Source organism: Mugil cephalus, chromosome 21 (genome assembly GCF_022458985.1).
Source record: "Mugil cephalus isolate CIBA_MC_2020 chromosome 21, CIBA_Mcephalus_1.1, whole genome shotgun sequence".
Taxonomy (NCBI): domain Eukaryota; kingdom Metazoa; phylum Chordata; class Actinopteri; order Mugiliformes; family Mugilidae; genus Mugil; species Mugil cephalus.
The window spans coordinates 2621665-2642321 of NC_061790.1; the positions used below are offsets into that span (position 1 = coordinate 2621665).

Here is a 20657-nt window from a genome sequence, read left to right on the forward strand (position 1 = left end):
AACATAAATAGCCATTCGAAGTTCAAACGGGTTTAGGATGTTAATGTTAAGGAAGTTAATCTTGATCTTTGTAGGTTTTCAGTTTCCAGCGGAGAGACTCTAATTTTTAATTTAATTTAATACCACAGAAATAAAATTGTTTGTGGGGAAGTTGGTTTAAGTTCAAGTAACGTCACAATCTTTCATGTCAGGTTTGTGCGTTCGGGCCTTTAGACGTGTGGGAGCAGAGAACGTGGTTTAAAGTGAGAAAGGCAGAGCAGCCCGAGAAATAAATACACATTTGTCATGACCCTTTCCACAATCGACTGACCACGAGTGTGTGTGTGTGTGTGTGTGTGTGTGTGTGTGTGTGTGTGTGTGTGTGTGGTTCGGCGTCACGCTGGAAAGACCCCAGTTAAAAATAGCAAAGATGAGACGTGATGATTCTCACACATTTAACGAGAGGAACCACTCAAATAAACCTTATTTAGGCTTTATCAACAAAATAACATTAAACAACATTAAAAAAAAATGGTTGTCAATGGCAACTGTAAATCATCGTGATGTCACGTCCTGTTTCTGTGACGTTAAATAACTGAAACGAAACTTATCTAATAAAAATTGACCTAAAATGACTAGCGTTTTAATTTGACCCAAGTCCCGCCCACTGACATGGAGGAGGCGGAGCTTATAAGACCTAGACTGCAGCCTCCAGCCACCGGGGGGAGCTCCACATGCTTTGGCTTCACTTTAGAGGAGCCGTCACAGCGTCTATGATCTTTGCAGGTTTTCAGAGACTCCAGTTCACCACCACAAAAAAAAAAAAGGTGACACACAGATGGAGGAATAAACTGAAGAAACTGTGTGAGAATGTGGTTTAAAGTGAGGAAGTCAGAGCAGGTCGAGAGATAAATAAACATTTGTCATGTCACTGACCACGAGTGTGTGTGTGGTTTTGGCGTCAGGCTGGAAAGACCCCAGTTCTAAATAACAAAGACGAGACGTGATGATTCCCACACATTTAACGAGAGGAACCACCCAAACGAACTCTCTCCGCCGTTTCCATGGAAACCTGAAGCGAACGAGGGAGTGATCCTCGTACGTGAAGCGACGTGAGTCAAAGACAGGAACCGAGGGACGAGGAAGGTGGCGAGGCCGCAAAGAGGAAGTGATGCAGACGGTCGGTCGCGCCAAAAGAGGAAGCAGACGACATAAATAAAGATGCGGTGTTTCTGTGAATAAAGTCAAAGAGAGAGTGAAGCAAAAGCCGATTAGTAGTAACTGAAGAAGACGTGAGAGTTCATCTTCAAGGTCACAGAGCAGCATTAATAATAAACACTCTTCTTCTTCTTCTACTACTTCGTCCTTTTCTCTTGTGTTCTCTCACCTCACTACATCATGACCTCTCGTTTTATGCCGCCTTTTTTTTTTGCCTCTTTCTAAGTGTGAGCGGGACGCGCCGCGCTCATTAGCACCTAGCACCTAGCAGCTAACAGCTAGCAGCTAACCCCAGCTTCCTCATTAACACGTCAGCTCCTCCACCCTGAGGTGACACCTTCTAGAACAGCCCAGAATAATCTGCTCCACGTACAGAGACACAACACGGCAACATCTGACTTCACTGGAGGGAGATATAAAGGAAGGAAGGAAGGGAGGAAGATATAAAGATATAAAGGAAGGAAGGAACGAACGAACGAACGAAGATATAAAGGAAGGAAGGAAGGAAGGAAGATATAAAGATATAAAGGAAGGAAGGGAGGGAGGAAGATATAAAGGTATAAAGGAAGGAAGGAAGGAAGGAACGAACGAAGGAAGGAAGATATAAAGGAAGGAAGGGAGGAAGATATAAAAATATAAAGGAAGGAAGGAAGATATAAAGGAAGGAAGGAAGGGAGGGAGGAAGATATAAAGATATAAAGGAAGGAAGGAAGGAAGGAAGGAAGGAAGGAAGATATAAAGGAAGGAAGGAAGGAAGGAAGGAAGGGAGGAAGGAAGGAAGGAAGGAAGGAAGGGAGGAAGATATAAAGATATAAAGGAAGGAAGGAAGGAAGGAAGGAAGGAAGGAAGGAAGGAAGGAAGGAAGATATAAAGGAAGGAAGGAACGAACGAAGGAAGGAAGATATAAAGGAAGGAAGGAAGGAAGGAAGGAAGGAAGGAAATATAAAGGAAGGAAGGAAGGAAGGAAGGAAGGAAGGAAGGAAGGAAGGAAGGAAGGAAGGAAGCTATAAGGAAGGAAGGAAGGAAGGTAGGAAGATACACACACGTCCCAACGTTCAAATCAACGCTCAGAACCTTTTTAAATTAGTTTTTAAGATGTAATTTCTGTTTTTTTTTACTGTCTCTGCTGTTTTCTACTGTGATTTATGTAAATATAAAGTCGCTTTGAGTAACTTTTAAATTTATTATTATTATTATAAAGACAATGAAAGACGAGGGAAGAGAGACTTGGTTATGTCGAGGTTCATATTTGCCACCAACGATTTTTATGTAGAGACAAAGGGAAGGAAACTAAAATAGAAGTAAATAAAGGAGGGAGGGAGGGAGAGAGGGAGGAGCAGAGATTTTAAAGCCTAAAACGAAGCGATAATGAGTCACTGAGGAAATGAACAAAGAACAGAAAGGTGAGAAAATTAAAAAAAAGAAAGAAAGAAATGTAAGCAGGAAGGATGTAACTAAAAAAAGGACGACAGGAAAATAAGAAGGAGGGAGGAAGAGGAATAAAAAAATCACAACATCAAGAAAAAAGAACAAAAAAACGTGTTAATGAAGCTCTGAGGAAAAAAAGAAGGTGAGAAAAAAAACGTAACAAAGGAGGGAAAGAAAGAAAGAAAGAAAGACAGAAAGAAAGAAAGAAAGAAAGAAAGAAAGAAAAGAGGAGGAAATGATACGAAACATGAAAGAAGAAGCAGAAGGAAAAATGATCAGTGAAAGAAAGAACCGTGCAGGAAACGAGGAAGGAAAGTAGGAAGGAAGTGAACAGGAAGGAAGGAAGGAAGGAAGGAAGTGGAGGCAGGAAGGAAGCGGAGACAGGAAGGAAGTGGAGGCAGGAAGGAAGTGGAGACAGGAAGTCATCCAACAGTAAAACATAAGAAGAAGAAGGATGACGGTCGTGTGAACGTGTGAAGCTGCTCGTTGGAGTCGCTGAGAAACGAAGATGACGAGAACTCTTAAAAACACAAACCTACACACAAACACACACTCGCTGCTTTCAACCCGTCTCAGCTCAACACACACACACACACAGACACACACACAGACACACACAGTGTGTGTCTGCGTGTGCGTTGAGGAAGTGAAACGTCGTCACATGCGTTCGTCCGTTACAGGAGCAGCTGTGAAGGTCACTCCTGTTGAGAAGAGCTTCAAGACGCACACACACACACACACACACACAACCACACACACTTCCTCACTCGCTTCACCCGCGCTCGTCGTCAAGGAGACGACACAGGAAGTGGTGTGCGTGCTGTTTTACATTTGCACATGAGGAAAAAAACAAACGGGTCGAGTGGAGCCAACATGGCCGACGCATGAGGAGAATAAGAAGCTGATGAATAAAAACACGTTCACGTTTCACGTTTATTTATTCAGTTTTATTAACGTCTTCATTTAAGAGACGAGGTTCGTTTCTTCTGCGTCTGGTGTGTGAGAGAAGAACCGTGATCTATTGCGCCCCCTGCTGCTGCTGCTGCACACTGACGACATGAGCCTCAGACAATAAGAACTTTTTATTTAAATTAAATTAAAAAAAAACAGACAAATATTTCAAAGTAAAGACACGTTGGGTCAGTCCTTCCTCGTTCTGGGTTTGGGAGCTGGAACACAGAAAAGAAAAGAAGGACGAGTGTCAGAGGAAGGAAAGAAAGAGAACGTGATGAAAATAAATAAAATGGACAGAAAGGAGAAGATGATGGTTAAAAGTAAAGTAAAAAAAAAGAGGTAGAAAGAAGAAGATGTGAGAAAGAAAGGAAGGAAAATAAAATACAAGAAAATAAAGAGAAGAAGGAAGGAGTGAAAAAAGTAAGGGAGGACAAAAGGAAGGAAGGAAGGAAGTAAGGGAGGACAAAAGGAAGGAAGGAAGGAAGGAAGGAAGGAAGGAAGGAAGGAAAGAGTGGAAAAAGTAAGGGAGGACAAAAGGAAGGAAGGAAGGAAGGAAGGAAGGAAGGAAAGAAGGAAAGAGTAGGGAGGACAAAAGGAAGGAAGGAAGGAAGGAAGGAAGGAAGGAAGGAAGGAAGGAGTGAAGGAAAGGACAAATAAGCAGAAACAAAGGAGGGAATATAAAATACAAACTGTTAGAGATGAAGGTAAAATATGAGAAAAGTGAAAATTCATAAAAGATAATGACAATAAATAAAAAGAAGAAAACGTAAACAGATGAAAGAAGAAGAAGAAGAGAGGATTTATTTTTGTGTTCACCATTTGGATTTTCCTGTTTGTAGAAAGTCTTCAGCATCTCTACAGCTTCTTCTGCTCGATGGCCTGAAACACACTGGACACACACACACACACACACACACACACACACACACACATAAATACAACATAAAAACACATAAATACACACTAGGCCGTCACATATTCTCCTTTTCCCTCAGACCTTGAACGTGGTCCCAGTCTGGGGTAAGTTTGCGGAGGAGACGTCCAGAACTGAACCGCATCCCCCGAAGCGCTCGTTCCTGCAGCCGTACACGACCACGGGGATGTCTGAGGGCGGTTTGTGAAGGAACGCAAACACACACACACACACACACAGACACACACACAGACACCGGAGAGACAGGCCTGAGGCGGAGGATACGGAGCAGACGCAGGGCGGCGGCGCACATGACGCACGGCTCCACGGTGACGTAAAGCGCCGTCCGCTCGCACACGCTCCTGGCGTCCAGGTTGCCACGGCGACACCAGTCCAGGACCTGGTCCAGGGCGACCATCTCAGCGTGACGAGTGGCCTGCAGAAAATAATTAAATAAATAAATAAATAGAAGCACAGAGAGAGAGAATGACGACGAGGAAGAAGAAGGAAACTTCAAACCAAACCCCATTTAAAAAAGTCAGGTTTTAAGAAGAGACGATTTAACTCCAGCCCCCAAGTTATTACACAAGGAAACGTTGGTGCCATTTAGAAATAATGACTAGTGGAAATTTAAATTCATATTCTTATTAGACTGAGTCTAGTAACATAGTGTTCAACCAATCAGAGACTTTATAATTAAGCTCCGCCCCAGTATGGAAAGACACTGGGGTCTGTGGAGATTTAACTTTGCTTCTAAGATACTTTATCACTGTAGATACTCAATATTTTAACCTTTGTTTGCAATGCATCTTTACTTTCTCCAATATGTTTAGGATCACTAGAAGGAGTAAAGACGTAGTATAAAAACTGAGCATCATCTCTGAACAGGAAGTAGTTTTTGGGAGGAAAAATAAAGTCCTTATATGTGGACAAAAGGACTATTTCATTGTGTAATACGATGAAGTCATCAATGTGCATCAAACATTTAAAACTATTTCAATTTTCAAATATAATTTGCAACACTGAAGCTTGTTACTATTGATAAAATTTGTCAAATTTGATCTAAATGAAGCAGAATAAGCTGCAACAAAGCTAATGTCCCCATATGAGGACGAAGGGTCTCAGAAGGTGAACACATAACATCAGGCTGTGCCCTCTGGTAATGTTTGGAGTGTACTTAAGTGGCAGTTGCTCAATCATTTGCACAATATTTGTTTGTTGTAAAGTTTTCCTACGTTTTTAGTCTCGTTGACTTCGTTCCTTCCCTTCCCCACCACCTCCTCATCGTAGACCATCAGACATCCGACGGGCACCTCTCCGTTCTCCAGAGCCTCTTTGGCCTGAAGTGACACATTCAACAAGAGGCTTCCAAATAAATGACACCACACAGAAAAGCAGAGACATCTCAGTGGAGGTCGGCGGTGCCAATGTTATTCAACAGTTATTAAGACAAGTTTTTAACATTAACTAATCACCAGGACCTGAACAGTCTAGAAAAACAATTATTGCATCTGTAAATTAAAGTTAAGACTTCACGACAGTTTTAAAGAGCTTTTACGTAGTTTCTATAGAGCTAGAAGTTCAATTTCACTGTAAAAGCATGACAGAAATAGCTCAAATGAAAAAAAAGATAGAAAAAACAGATATTTTTTAAAAAAAGAATATCAATAAATAGTTAAAAATTTGAAATCTCAAACTAGTTTACTTGGATATAATGTGCTTTTTTAGACTCACCATGTCGAAAGCGCTGGACATCCACCTCTCGATCTCCTCTTCACTCGGATAGAAACTCTCCTCCGAGTCGGCTTTACTGCCCTCCTCTGTTCCCATGGCAACTGCTTTCACGTAATTTAATTTTTAAAAAGTCGTACTATATACGCATGACCAATATAAAGAGGTTTTCTGATATATAGATTTGTTTTTATTAGCTACAAAACCGCCCGGTCGTAGGATCTACGCCATGCACAGGCACTGATGGGGGAAGATAATATTGGACGGACCACTTCCTGCGGCGCCTTCACACGTTTTCCTGTTACGTCAAGTTAGTTAATGTTTTCTCGATTTCGACCGGAAGCAAGAGACTTTTACGTATAAAATAAAAGCACACGGGCAAACGAACAGCTATCACAAACTATGTAAAGCACATATATATTTACTTTATCTTGTAATGTTTGATTTTGAACTCAATATTTTTTCTTAAATGTTGAAAATGTTTCTATTTGACCCTTACGTCGTTCACATTAAGTTTTACTTTGAAATCAGTAACAGGATAGTGTTACATTAGTTACTCTTCTTACCTTGATTGTTATACTTTGGCACTTTTGACAGTTAGCATTGTAGCTAAGAGTTGCTAACGATCCCTAACATGTCCGTAAAGTAGTGCGCACAGAGTTAATTTCACGGAGTGTTACTTTTCAGGGGGCAGTTTTGGAGCCCTTCGTTGTCAGAAAATGTTTTCGTCTGTGTGGAATTTTGTCAAACGTCACAAAAAGAAATTTATTTTCACCGGAGCTGTAGTTGGAGGTAACTGCTTTTGCCTGTTAGCTGCCGTGCTAACAGATGAGTAGCAGCACGCCAGACTCCGCAGCACAGTATTGATGTTTGTACAGAAAATTAAGCAGATACCTTTTAGAGATATTCAAGTGGCGTTTAAGAACCAGGAGGCCTGTGTGTTCAATTCGGCATATATTATATTTATCTATCTAAATAATTTCTAATGAAACTAGATTGTTTTCAAACACCCACTAGATGTACTTTTAAGGAAAAGAGCCAAAAACCAAACCAAAAACAGCTGTTAAACTCTACTAAAAGTATGACGTCATACTGTGCTTGTTGCACACAAGAGTAGATCCGATTCACTTTAAACATTAAAGCACATTTTATTTGAAAATATTTGCAGATTAGCGAGAGCTATTTAAACTTGCCAGAAAATTGAATGGACTTTGGCGTGAGGATCCACGCTGGAGAACTGGATGCTAATTGCTAGCATATGTTATCATCCCTAAGCTGCCTTGATGAAACATGACAAGTGAACATATGCTGGAACAAAACTGCGCCACTGATCTCATTATGCTAAAATAATCTTCTCAGATTATTAATTATTTCAGGTAGTTAGCATCTGCATTTTTATTATTATTATTATTATTATTATGATTCTTTGCAGGATTATACTTCCTGGGTAAATATGCCCAGAAGAAGATCAGGGACATCCAGGAGAAGGAGGCGACGGAGTACATCGCCCAGGCGAGAAGGCAGTACCACTTCGAGAGCAACCAGAGGACCTGCAACATGACCGGTAACATCTGGGATCAACACCAGAAGATGAAAAGTTAGAAGTTGAGTGTTTTCCTCACACGGTGTTTGTGTGTTGCAGTGTTGTCCATGCTCCCATCGCTGAGAGAAGCCATCGTCAACCAACTCAACTCAGAAAGTCTAACTGCGCTGCTGAAGACCAGGTGAGAAGAAAACCCTCTTTTCTTTTCTTGTCAGATTTTCACGTTATCGTAGCTTCGCATCAGTTTTGAAATATCACAGTAGTTTATGGGGTGAAACAATTTCACAATCTTCTCTGATGTTTTCCCACAGACCAGCAAATAAACTGGAGATCTGGGAGGACCTAAAGATCATCAGTGAGTGTTTTCCCACCAGATGTCACTAAAATAACCCTCCACACAGAGTTATACATTAGGGAGAGTCAAGGCGCCATGTTTGCTACATCAGAGGTTAGATTCTACAGTGTAACTCTATGGGGCGAATGAGCTATGTTGAGATAAATGTCTTATTTTCACCATTAACGTTCATATAAATGTTATTAATATGTAAAAGGTCCTCACTTAAATATCCCAGCGTCTACTTCCTTTAAATATCTTAAATGAGCTGTAAAATGCTTTGTAGCCCAATCACCTCATCAGTCATGGAGCTGTGTTTACCTTCTCCTCAGCCTCCGTGTTCATCCATCTCCATTAAAAGGTTCAAATTACTCAGAAATAGTGAAAATTAAAGTCTAGCCTTACTGTTATTTAGTATTATCATTATAGCATTAGCACGCTAGCCATAATAACTTAGTAGTAATTGAGGTAAAGTTACATGTTAATTAAATGTGTTTATCTACATGGACATAAATTACATGAACACATGGGTTTCACAGTATATATGACGCTAGCTGCTATTTTTCTAAGCCTTTAGTCTAGATAACTAGCTAGCATAAGGTTAGCATAAGGCTAGGCTAACTTCAGACTTGATTCATTTATAAATGAATTATAAATATAATTTCTTTTTGTCATTTGTTTTAACTTTTAATCCAGTTTTATTCTCTGTTATTGCCACTTCTCTATGGGTGAATATTGGTTAGATGGATCCAACATGGCGCCCGTGAAACACGTGACCAGCTCAGAGCCAATCAGCTTAGAGGGACAGATACATTCTCTAGTTGGACAGACTTTCTCTATTATACAGCTCTGCCTCCAAACATGAATGACCGTAAATGTTTTCAGTCTTTGACGTGATTGTAAAAACATGTGTTCCCTCGTCCAGGCTTCACTCGCACCGTTGTGGCCGTCTACAGCACCTGCATGCTGGTCGTCCTCCTGAGAGTCCAGCTGAACATCATCGGAGGATACCTGTACCTGGACAACTCTGTAGGAAAGAGTGCAACAGTGAGGAACACATCACTTCTAGGACTGACACTAATAGAGCTACGTCGACAGCCCAGATCCCACATAGACACGAACGCTGTCGCCTGTAGCAAACAAAGCTGAAATTACTGGAACATTTCAATCACAGACGCTCACTGGAGGTTAATACATCAACTATCAGAGCCCTTAAACCGTTTAATCCGAGCAAAACCATCCAGGAAGCTGCTTCACATTCTCCCTCAGAGCTGATTGTTACCCTCTCGGTTTAAAATGACAAACGCTGTTTGAAGTCGATCCAAGCAGCTGCTGCTTGTTAATCTTCAGTCCATGAACCGCAGCTCAAATCAAACTGTGGCTGTCGTTGGTTTGTTCTCAAAGATTGTTAATGAGCTGAAAGAGGAATCACTGTGTGTTTCTGTAGTTCTGAGTCATTTCTATTGGTTCGCTCCGTAACAACGCTGTGTCGGGTTGATTTTAGTTTCTACTTCACTTTCAACAATGGCGACTAGAGGTGGTAAATTTTGAATTTAATGTCAATTTTAAAAGAATAAGTCATGTTTTTGGGGCCGATCGTGAACGACTTCCACACCTCCACCACCACTTTTTCTGTAGAAAGTGCATTTTTAAGCTGCATCATAATATCGCAACAACGTATCGTGATACGTATCGTGATACGTATCGTGAAGGCCTCGCCAATATCCGCCCCCTAATTTCATCATGAAGCGCGTTTTAACCTGGCGTCGTCCTCCAGGTCTGAGCGATGAAGCACATGTGGAAAAGCAAAAGGCTGCAGTTCATCATGTGGCCACTAGAGGCTCCAAAAGGGCACAAATCCCCATAGACCCACATGTTAAAAAGCCCAACTTTAGATCAATATTAAACCCTGATTGGTTTTGGTCTCAATAGTTTATTTCAGAGCGACATTTAAGGCTCATTCATAAAACAGTAGGACATAGTCATGGTCTGGGTTCCTTTTTGGTTCCACTTCCTGCTTCCAAACCTCCAGGACTTAACAAAGGACCAACTTTCCTCCATAAATAAATAATAACTGTGATGAAGGTGAAGATGCTGAATGTTTTTTCTTGTTTTTTTAATTGTGTCTGTCTTTGTGTGTTTTCTCCCAGACGTCTCTGGCTCCACCTGACGTCCAGCAGCAGTACCTGTCCAGCATCCAACATCTGCTGGGAGACGGTACAGGACACGCAACAGAAAGACAAAGACGTCCAGTGTGACCTCACGTCTTATTTACTCCGTCTCCGTCTCCTTCCAGGTTTGACAGAGCTGATGACGGTGGTGAAGAGGGCGGTGCAGAACTCCCTGGGAGAGTGAGTGTCTCCTCGTTAAATCGTTCATCACAAACGTCTCTCCGTCCACTCAAAGACCCCCTGGTCGTCCCCTTCTGTCCCTGTCGTCCCCAGCGTCTCCCTGAAGCAGAGTCTGTCTCTGCTGGAGCTGGAGCAGCAGCTGAGCTGGATCAGGGCCGAGGTGGAGGCCGGATCCGAGCGCCCGCTCACCTGGTACATGCTGGCGGACGACGAGAACGCTCTGGCCGACCAGGTCAGCGCCGCCGCGCACCACAGACGCACCCACAGACCACGGGTTTCACCCCGCATCACGCAGACGTTTAGCATTTTAGGACTAGCATTCGCTATTACACAGGAGGAGATGTTACGATCCAACCAGCAGGCTAGCAGTCAGCTAACAGCTAGCAACCACCAAGGAGACACCAGCTAACTAGCCTAGCCACCAGCAGTAGGCTGTGATTTATTTACATGATTTACGAACTATTTACTCAAATGCCACAATTTTTATTTATTTATTCTGCGGAGAAGTTGGAATTTAGACATTTAAAATGTGTAGGAGCCGTGTTTCTGTTAAAGGGTTAAAGTGTGAACAGAATAATAACTGGGCTCTGGTGTCTCAGGCGTGCGGGTTGACGGAGAACGACGTGTTGACCATCAGACTGTTGAACGAGACCAGAGACATGTTGGACAGGTAGACGACGACACACCTGTTTGTTTGTTTGTTTGTTCCCTTTTCTCCAGCTGTGAATAAGTGAACGTTTTATTTTTTTATACTTTCAGTCCAGACTTCACCACCGTCCTCAACACCTGCCTGAACCGGGGCTTCTCCCGTCTCCTTGACAACCTGGCCGAGTTCTTCCGCCCGCCGCCCGGTGACTCCGCCCCCAGCTGTGCACCTGACAGGTGAGCTAGTTCCTTCTGTAATTACGCCACTGAAACACTAGGGGAGCTGTGTTGAGTCTCACTTCTGACTCATGTTGGAGTTAATAAAAGTTAATAAATGTGCGTTTTTTTGTTAGTTTTTTTTTTTGTTGTTGGGACATTTGAGACTAAATGATGAACTGTGTGTGTTTGTGCTTCCAGTCTGTCTGCAGTCAGTTTGCCTCTGGCCAAGATCATCCCCATCATCAACGGACAGATCAACACCATCTGCAGCGACATCCCCAGTCACTTCGTTCAGGTAACGTGCAGCTTTTTACAATAAAGAACAAATAAAATTTATGTTAATGTGTGTTTTTATTTAAATTAGTGCTTTTGGGGCCAAAGTCAAACATATAAACATATAAAAACCCTGAGTTCAATCAATAATTGTTCACATTTGGTAGATTATCGATGCAGCTGCTGTCCCGGTCGCCATTTCATTAGGAACACCAGGGAAAACAAATGCATTGTAATGGGAGAGATCTAGAGCAGAATTTACATAAAAGACTTAAACTGCATTTTTTTTTAATGCTGTTAATCTGTGTGTGTTAATTTGTCCACTGTTTTAGTGAAGGTGCAATACCCAGATCTGAACAGTAGGTGACAGCAACGTGCTGAAAATGCACTTTTGTTTCTTTACATATTTCAGGTTGTTCTTTAAATGTTTTTTAATGTTTTTTTAAGTGTTTTCATCATGTATTTGTTCTTCTTTGCACTAAAACAAAGAGAAAAACGAGTCGTTATTTGTGGGTTATTATTCTGTTATTATGTAACTGAATGTTTCCCCTGAACTAAAACAAGTTTCCTCTCGTTACAACACATGAAATTCAGAAATCTAAAACAACTATATCACTCATTTTTTAATGTAATGACTCAAACTTTAAGTGTTTATATGTGCTTTTAAAAAAAATAGAGACTGAATTTTTCAAAACTTCAAAATAAACACACATGCCAGTTCATTAGGTACACTAGTCAATTAATTCTGAACAGTCTGGCTCTAAATCCTCCTTCAGTTCATGTAGAAACAGAGTCAGGAAGGTGGTGATAATTTTAAAGGATGTACTTTATGTTATTTAGACTTTTTTTTTACTAACTTCTCCTCAGGACCTGCTGATGAACGACCAGGTGAAGGAATTCGCCGCCAACGTGTACGAGACGTTCAGCGCTCCACAGGAGCTGCAGAAGTAACCGAGGAGAGAGGGATGAAACCAGGAATATAATGTGAAGTCCCGGACTGTTAATCCCTCCGTCCTTTCTTTGAGACGCTCGGCTCCTCCGCGGTTTGAGGACATTTTGCTCTACGAGAAAAGACGGAGCAGCGTCAGAGAGGAGGAGGAAGAGGAGGAGGAGGAGGAGGAGGAGGAGAGAAGAGAGCTCAGCGCACAGCCCGTGATTAAGCTTAGGACCATTGCATCTTGGGAAACGGAGTCTTATTTAACCCGGTAGCGAGGGAGGCGGAAAACCCAGGAAAGTGTGCGGTGAAGGTTTGGCCACTTCTTCTCATATTCAGACTTTATCAGATTTTACTCAGATTTTCTATCACACTTTTTTATCACTTAAATCACCAGATGGTTTTGTTTTTGGTTGTTTTTTGTTAATATATCATTTTTTTTTTAAATTTTTTTCTGGCCATTGTGGGAAAAAAAACTGCAACTGAATGTGAACTAATCAAAATGTCATAAAAAAGCTGAGAGTTTTTTAAACGCCGTCTCATCGGAGCGTTTAATTAAACCTCTACGTCCTGTAGTTCCTCCTTTGGCCAGAAGGTGTCACACTTTGTTTTTCTCTTATGGTCCTTGAACAGTTTAACAGGAGTAAAATTCAGCCGTGATTCTATTTTATATCTTTCTATCTGTGCTTTCCACTCTCCTCGATTCTCATTTCCCTCTAAATCTGTTTCGTGACGAAGCCTGAAACGTTTCTGGACTCGTAATAAGACTGTTCTCTAAAGACGAAAAGAAACCTTGAGGCATCTTGAAGGTGTTTTCTTTAATTATACCAGAATAATGTGTGGGTTACGGGTTCAGTTATGAAATTTGTCTCATGTTTTTACACTACAAACTAAAGAGAAATGCACCTCTCAGCGTTATTTTTTACTACTCTGACGTCTGTTCTGTTGCCCGAAAGAAAAAAAAAAAACTTCTGACCAAACAAGTTTCTCTATTTTTGTGGCTGACTGAGCAGAAAATCTGATTATCGTAGTGGAAAAAAAAAACTCATTAACTCACCAGATATTTTCCAGCAGTTTCCTTCTCAGGTGACGATGAAAAATAAACATCAGGTGGCGGTTCGTTCTAAACTTAGTTCCTGATTCCTGAGTTACATAATCGAAAACAAAATCTGCTGATGATGTAAAAAAAAAACAAAAAAAACTTGTCTGTAATAAGAGAAACGTTATTTATGCCCTTTGAAGTACGAACGACAACTTTGTTCCTAGAAAGTCTGTAGAGATAATAAATGAGATTTCATATTCTCCCTGAGACAATTTCAGACTTTGTGACGAAATGTTTTAACAGACACCGATCCGGCATAACATTATGTCTAGTCTGGTCTAAGTAACATCCACATAAATAAATACCAGGTCCCAAAAGTTTCCCAGCAGAACAACTGAACTAACATAACTTCTCCGGTGGTTTTAATGTTATGGCTGATTGGTATATAACTACAAGAACTAAAGTCAGTCACTAAAACATTGATCTATGGATAAGGAGACAAGGAAAATCAGTTTAAAGTATCTTTTATATCATTTTTGTCCAAATGAGAAAAGTTATTCCACAATTTGTCGTCTCCCCGAGTTAAAATGTTTGGAGGATGGAGAGTCATTGCTGTGGGGTTTGGTCTGGTCTGGTCTGGTCTAGTGTAGGTTGTTTGCTACATCATCTAAATAAGTCTAACTAACATCCACATGAATCAATACCAGGTCCCAAAAGTTTCTCTCTGAATGATGGTTTAAATCTTATTTAGTACTCCTGTCAGTGGTCACAATGTTGTGGCTGATCAGTGTTCGAACAGCAATTACAATAAGAAAACCTGTAGTTGTAGTTTGCACATAGGGGAAGAAAAATAACTGTATAAATAATAAAATAAAATCGACATATATACAAAAAGTACTGAGTTGCACAGATCAACTTTTGTGCGAAAAGGTGCTGACATCACCGTCCGCAGACGCTTTGAAAAACCCTTATCAAGAACAAAGGTGCAAGAAGAGCAAACAGTGGAAAAACACAACGCTGATACAGTCGAGGTTATTGAATTAAGCAGCAATGTGAGGAGTGTATGTGTAAGTCGACACACGGCAGCGTTCGTCTTCTTCCTGGTGGAGGGTGACTCAACGTGACTTCATCTTCCCTGACCCCGTCTGACTCTTTGCCTTATAAGGCGGAGCAGAGGAAGGCTTGTTTCATCCATCGTGAGTGGGCGGAGTAAAAGATAAAAAAAAGAATATAATGTTAAACTAGATGTTACTGAGCAACCTGCTGTAACCATATGGCTGTTTATTCACCGCGGCGTTGTTCATATTTCTGAAGATGTTCGCTGGGAATCTGTCCGTGTGGTGGATAAGTGGTGGTGCTGAGGTCATCTTTCTTGTTTGTCTGGTGTGTACACATTTCTAGATAAGTAGAGGAAGTATTGCATAAGAATCCCAGGAGAATCCCCCAACATGCATAAGTCATTTATGTATCCCGCCGCTAGTTTCAGGCCTCGCAGCATCATGTGCTCGAGTAAACAAGAGCAGATTAAAGATTAAGAGATTAAACCTCCCTCGAAGGTAGAGGTGGGACGTGGTTCCGTCCTGTAAAAACATGTAGTTTCAGAAACATTGACATTGGGAAGAAAACCTCTTGGAGGGTCAAAGACCGGAATGAGTGGAGGAGCTTCATCGATGGCCTGTGTTCCTCTGGGAATTTAAAGGCCTAAGCAAGAACCACAGTCATAAGCTGAGTTCACATGGAGCCAAATATTCTGATTAGAATCGGTTTAAAAATGTCCATCAAAACTTAATTGACGGGATAAACTGAAGGATGGAACAAAGTCAGAACTGCTGGAAAACCATTAAGACCGGCTACTATAAGGCTACGACAACTTTCCGAATCAAGCCGTTCCTTTAATAATACAATTATAGAAACAAAAGCAACTACAGCTGATTAACTAGAGGCCTCCATGTCTGATCAGTCACGTGATGTTTTCATCGATCTGCACATGTCACATGTCTGTAAAACGGTAGATTAAAAGTAGAGTTTCATGTAAACATCAGTCAGGAATAGATCACCTCACAAATAAACCTGAAACCTTCAAAAACCTGGTCAAAGTTTCGACAATGATGTTGTGGACGTCTGAGCTTGTTTTTTTTTTAGACTCGTCGGACACAATTTGCAGAGAATCGGTTGATTAGAGCATTTCCATCCTGATTGCTCTCGTCCTCGTTGACCTTCTCGTACCCGGGCCGACAAGGTTCGGTGTGTTTGACAGGTCTGTTTCAAGAGACAATAAGTCTGTGTCTGGTTGCAATGTTGTCCCTGTGATCTGTCTTCTAAACTTTCATTACCAAACTAGAGCCTTCAGTGTGACTCTGTGAGCAACTTGACGAACCTCGTCTGAACTTGCGTTGTCTTCAGGAAGATCTTAGACCCCCTCAGCTTTTTTTGCATAGATTTAAACGCTTAATAATCCCTGAGATACGTCCACCTGTGTCAAAACCGAAGTGACTGAATGGATTGAAAAGCAAGACGTGACGTGCACCTGTTTGCAAGAGCCTAGTGCGTCAATCGCGGGAAGTAAAGTAGGTGTGAACTCACCGCAAAAGACTCATCACAGCCTTTGAAACCGTGACTGTGGATCAACATGCAGCGAGGTGATGCGGCAACAGTTTATTAACTGTTAGAGGGGAAAAAGCATCAGCGGCTCATCCCTTGCTAATAGCTGCACTGAAGCATGGCGGTGGCAGCGTCATGCTACGGGACTGCTTTTCATGTGCATGGATGAGGAGACTAAGGGAAGCATGGATGCTGCCATGCGTAGAGAAGTCATTGTAGACGGCCTACAACAGACTTCACAGACCTGGATCCTGGTTGGACGGTGGTTTAGACAATTACCCGAAGCAAACTGCCAAGTCAAAACAAGTCTCAGCCTGTCTTTGAGCGTTCCAACCAAAGTCCTTAAAGGACCGTGAAGGTGGACGTTCGCAGATGCTTCCATGGAGTTTGTTTGGGAGCTTTGGGAGAATCTGCGGTAGGAATCTGTTTGTGTGAATCCTGCAGATTCTCCGGGACTCCTACAGGGGTTTTACTCTCTTACAAGAGACAAAAAACTGCCTTTTACTTTCTATTTTCGAGGCCCAGAGCACTTGTCGGTCCTCACGCATAAACACTCTGTTGTGCAGATGTCCGACAAACAGCCACATGTGGTTTGAGGCACTGTGACGAGTGTGTGATGAGTTTGACCTCCAGGAAGAGTTTGCGAGAGTTTCGACACAGAGCTGCTTGTCAGCTGCAGCCTCGCAGCCTCGTGATCTGCCCCAAACAACAAAAGGCTCCAGCCCGATAACACTCCTCTGCTGATTGTCCGATACCCGGGCATGAGACGTGTCACCGGGACAGTAGCTGCTGACGAAATAATTACTTGCGTCCTGAAATAGAGCCCGAGCCCCGCGGGGAACGAGCCAAATCGTGCGCTGTGGCAGAATGGAGGCTTTGTTCTTTATTTGCTGAGTAATTGTATGCGGCGAGGCTGTTTTCTGTGAAAGTGCTGGTGGGCAGAGTCACGTTCACAACGCTGGAAAACAGGTTTGGCTCAAATTAGCCCGCACCGCATGACTGTGTGTCACAGTTTGAACTTTTGCCGCTTGTTTGTTCTCCGTCGTGAATTCGCTCGGTTTGTGGCACAGAGCTGGAAATCCCCTTGTTGTTGAGCTCGGAGTCTGAGTTTTTTTGTGAGCGGCTGCGTGACCCACCTCATGTCTGAACCACTGACACACATTGCATAAGTGGAATGAGTAAATCACATCTGCCAGAATCTTTCTTTTCTTTTTTTAACAACAACATGTCTCGGGGTCGTGTTGAAATTCACGTAGAAAAAAAAAAAAAAGCATTGCATAATGAAACTCTTTTTACCTCAGTTCAGTTGCATGATGCGATTTAGCTCAAAACAAGAACATGCTAGACATTTTTAGTCAGATCTTCTCAACTAATCACTACTTCTTTTCAGAATTAATTGAGGCAGTAGAAGCACATTTATATCAAATTATGTTGGACAAGTTAACTAATAATGAAAAACCAAAATCCTGCAACAACAAACCTAAACATGTTTATGAAATGTTCATATTTGATGTAAATACCCTGATTAAAATAAAGCCTTTAACAACGTTTCAGGTCGAACTTTATTTGTCTTGCGATTAACTCCTAACCCAGGAGCTGTAGGAATTCCCCTAGAAGTAATGCTGGACCAATCAAATCCTTATCGGGTAACTTCATCTGACCGCCGTGGAGTTGAGTCGGTTTATAACAAAATTCACTATTAAAATTTGGGGTAAACTCTTTGTCTAAGTAGCGACGTCTGGAGTGTTCATTTTGAAAACGGCTGCAAAAGTCGCATGAATTGTGAGAGTCTGAAGCTGGAAAGCTCTGCGGTGTGAGTTAAGTTGAGTTGCCGGGTAATTAACCGTGCGCCGACATAGAGCACTGAGAAAGACGATGAAGGATATTCATTGTTGGCAAAACGCCTCTGATTAGTTGACCACTTAATGGAACCCAAATGGTTGACCCATTACCCAACGCTGACCTCCCCAGGAACGTAACTACACAGCGACGCAAACCACAGGAGCTGTGACTGGTCCACTGGGTAGAATCACATGAGGGAAAACTACAAGCAGTCGTACGACTCATCTTCAGTGAAATTCCGGCAAAATTTCAGTCGGCGTTGTTGAAATTGAAGCAGAAAGTAAAAAACATGAATTAAAACCAACTTGTTACAGAGGGAGAGTTTAGGTACAAGCATAAATGGCTTGAAACTGGTATAAGCCGCATGTTGTTCTGGAAAGAACAGATTCCTGCTCTGCTGGGTTGAGCCCTTTTCACATGGGATTAGTCTAAACTGAGGACATCCTGTGATTCACGTATTACCCCACACTACGTCTGTGGTTCATTCCCATGGGATAAACATACTCAGGTTTTACTCTAATTCACGTTCAGTTTTTACGGCTCTGCTACTTTCCATTTAACCTCACTGCCCGTCAGAGACGGTTTCAGTTACTTTGGAAATTATAACGGCTGATAAAAACACTATTTATCCCAACGACCTGTCGGTGTTTAAAGCAGCTCCACCTTTGCTAATGAGCACATTAATGGTTGATTTAATGGTTTCATCCCTGGTCTAAATGGGCGAATATTTAAGCGACTTTGATCTCTAAAAACTTTGATTTATAGCACGTCCTTCATACTTCCTAAGAGACTAGAGGCAGAAAAAAGGACACAAGTCTTAAAAAAGTAAAAAGTCACCCCTTAATCACAGAGATGTCGTTTCACATTAGTTTTATCAGAGGAATTCTCAAGAATTATGGTTAAATTATGGTGTAATTTTTACTTTAAAAATAACGGACATGGACGATTTGCACGGGTTTAAGATCACAGATGACTTCCATGATTATTAGAAATTACCAGAGTTCCCTGGTAAAAAAAAATAATCCCACGCAAATAGTTCAAACTAATCTAATGTAAACAGTTGGAAATGATGTTGCAGTAATGTAAGTGAGGCTCAAACAAGGTGCAGAGTGGCAGAAAATGCAAAATGCAAAAGGCAAAAGCAGCATATTTAGATATCAATTTAGATTCAATATGAAAAAAATATTTTAAAAAAAGAATGAAACTCTTTAGTTCAGTCGACTTCTGTTGCATGATTAGATTTAGCCACAAATGAGAAAAAAAGCAGACAAGGAACAAAGATTTCTACCACAGTTTTCCTGTTTTACAGCCATTCAGTCTGTTTGGAGACAGTTTAACCAGATTTATTTTAATTTTTCAATAAAGTGTTTTCTTCTTTTCCTCCGTGCTCTAAAGACCAGAGTCTCAAGTCCAGCTCCAGTTTCATTCCCCTGAAATACTCATGTAGCTTTTACCTCCGGTTCATGAATAACTGCTTCACTCTAATTTCTGACTTCCAGGGAAACATGAGCAATGTGGAAAGAAACAGCCAATGTCAAACAGATTCAGTCTTTATCTGAACACAAACATTTGAGACGTATTTAGGGAAATCTTCTCAATTAAGTGACGTGGGATAACCCCCGCACTCAAACACTCAAACAAAGATCTGTTCTCAGGAAAAAGGAAAGAGATTCGGATTCTTACTGGACTAACATTCAAAAACACGTGTGGGCGAAGAGCGCACAATGGAAAACGGTGAATCTGATAATAGCAATTAAATCTAAAGGTCGTCTTTTCTTCGTGTTGAAACAGTCGTGTGTGGGAGGACGCGACGCAGATGTTTGAGAAAACATCAAACCGTCTTTTTGGGAAAGTTACAGAGTTACAACACACTCACCATTAATTAACTTTCCCAACACACATGGGACAGAATGATCCCTACAACCAACGCAGGACGCACGACATGCATTCCTCAGAGACGGGACGTCCAGGTCTGGAGCCTCTTACCCCCCCGACATGAAATAAAATAAAATGCACCAAAACTCACTGGAGATTATATGGCCATCAAATAATTTAGATTAAAATTAAGAAAAAAATGACATTTCTTACTGTTTGTGACCATATGTATGTATAATATTCATCAGGAGGCTCCGAGCGTTAATATGGAAACAATACATGTGATTCAAATTAGTCATCACTAGGGAAATTTATTAGTCAGAGTAGCTCAGTCACACGGGAAAAAATATACTTGAGTAAAGTAAAAAAAAAAACTAGATGAAGATGGTTAAAAAATAAAAATTATATAATAATAAAAAATAAAATTAAAAACTTATAATACCTATTATCGGGTTTGTTTTGCACTTTGTTTTTTTTCTTGTGCTATAAAGAATAAAATAAAAAAATATATAAAAATAAAATACAAATAAAAGTAATAAAATAAAATAAATATAAATAAAAGTAAAAATTAAATAAAATAATAAGAGTAATAATCATACAACCATACATATGTACACATCTACTAGAAATAGGAATAGAAGTAAATATACACTATATTGTGGATGGAGGAGCAGGAGTTCTCTATAAATGCAGAGAAGCCTTCACCTCTTTCACCTCCAGCACCTGAAGCCTGACGATAAAAAAATGTCATACACTTAAAATTAAGGCGTAAATG

At 41.1% G+C, this 20657-nt stretch overlaps 2 protein-coding genes across 3 annotated transcripts; one reads left to right on the forward strand and one right to left on the reverse strand.

The window, feature by feature from the left end:
• Positions 1-3557: 3557 nt before the first annotated feature.
• On the reverse strand, positions 3558-6498 carry adat2 (adenosine deaminase tRNA specific 2). The gene is made up of 6 exons (XM_047573957.1): positions 6227-6498; positions 5728-5832; positions 4778-4928; positions 4577-4683; positions 4396-4468; positions 3558-3794 (listed from the first exon to the last, which is right to left on the reverse strand). Exons 1-6 carry the CDS (start codon positions 6320-6322, stop codon positions 3766-3768), a joined length of 561 nt encoding a protein of 186 aa, XP_047429913.1. The 5' UTR covers positions 6323-6498; the 3' UTR covers positions 3558-3765.
• Positions 6499-6794: 296 nt separating this feature from the next.
• pex3 (peroxisomal biogenesis factor 3) lies at positions 6795-13829 on the forward strand. 2 transcript variants are annotated; one of them, XM_047573955.1, is made up of 12 exons: positions 6795-7015; positions 7656-7787; positions 7866-7947; positions 8078-8121; positions 9026-9147; positions 10251-10317; positions 10397-10451; positions 10545-10683; positions 11051-11121; positions 11211-11333; positions 11514-11610; positions 12456-13829. In XM_047573955.1, exons 1-12 carry the CDS (start codon positions 6943-6945, stop codon positions 12537-12539), a joined length of 1089 nt encoding a protein of 362 aa, XP_047429911.1. In that variant the 5' UTR covers positions 6795-6942; the 3' UTR covers positions 12540-13829. The 2 variants fall into 2 exon arrangements, with proteins under 2 accessions (XP_047429911.1, XP_047429912.1); XM_047573956.1 differs by having other exon boundaries at positions 9026-9129.
• The last annotated feature ends 6828 nt before the right edge of the window (positions 13830-20657 follow it).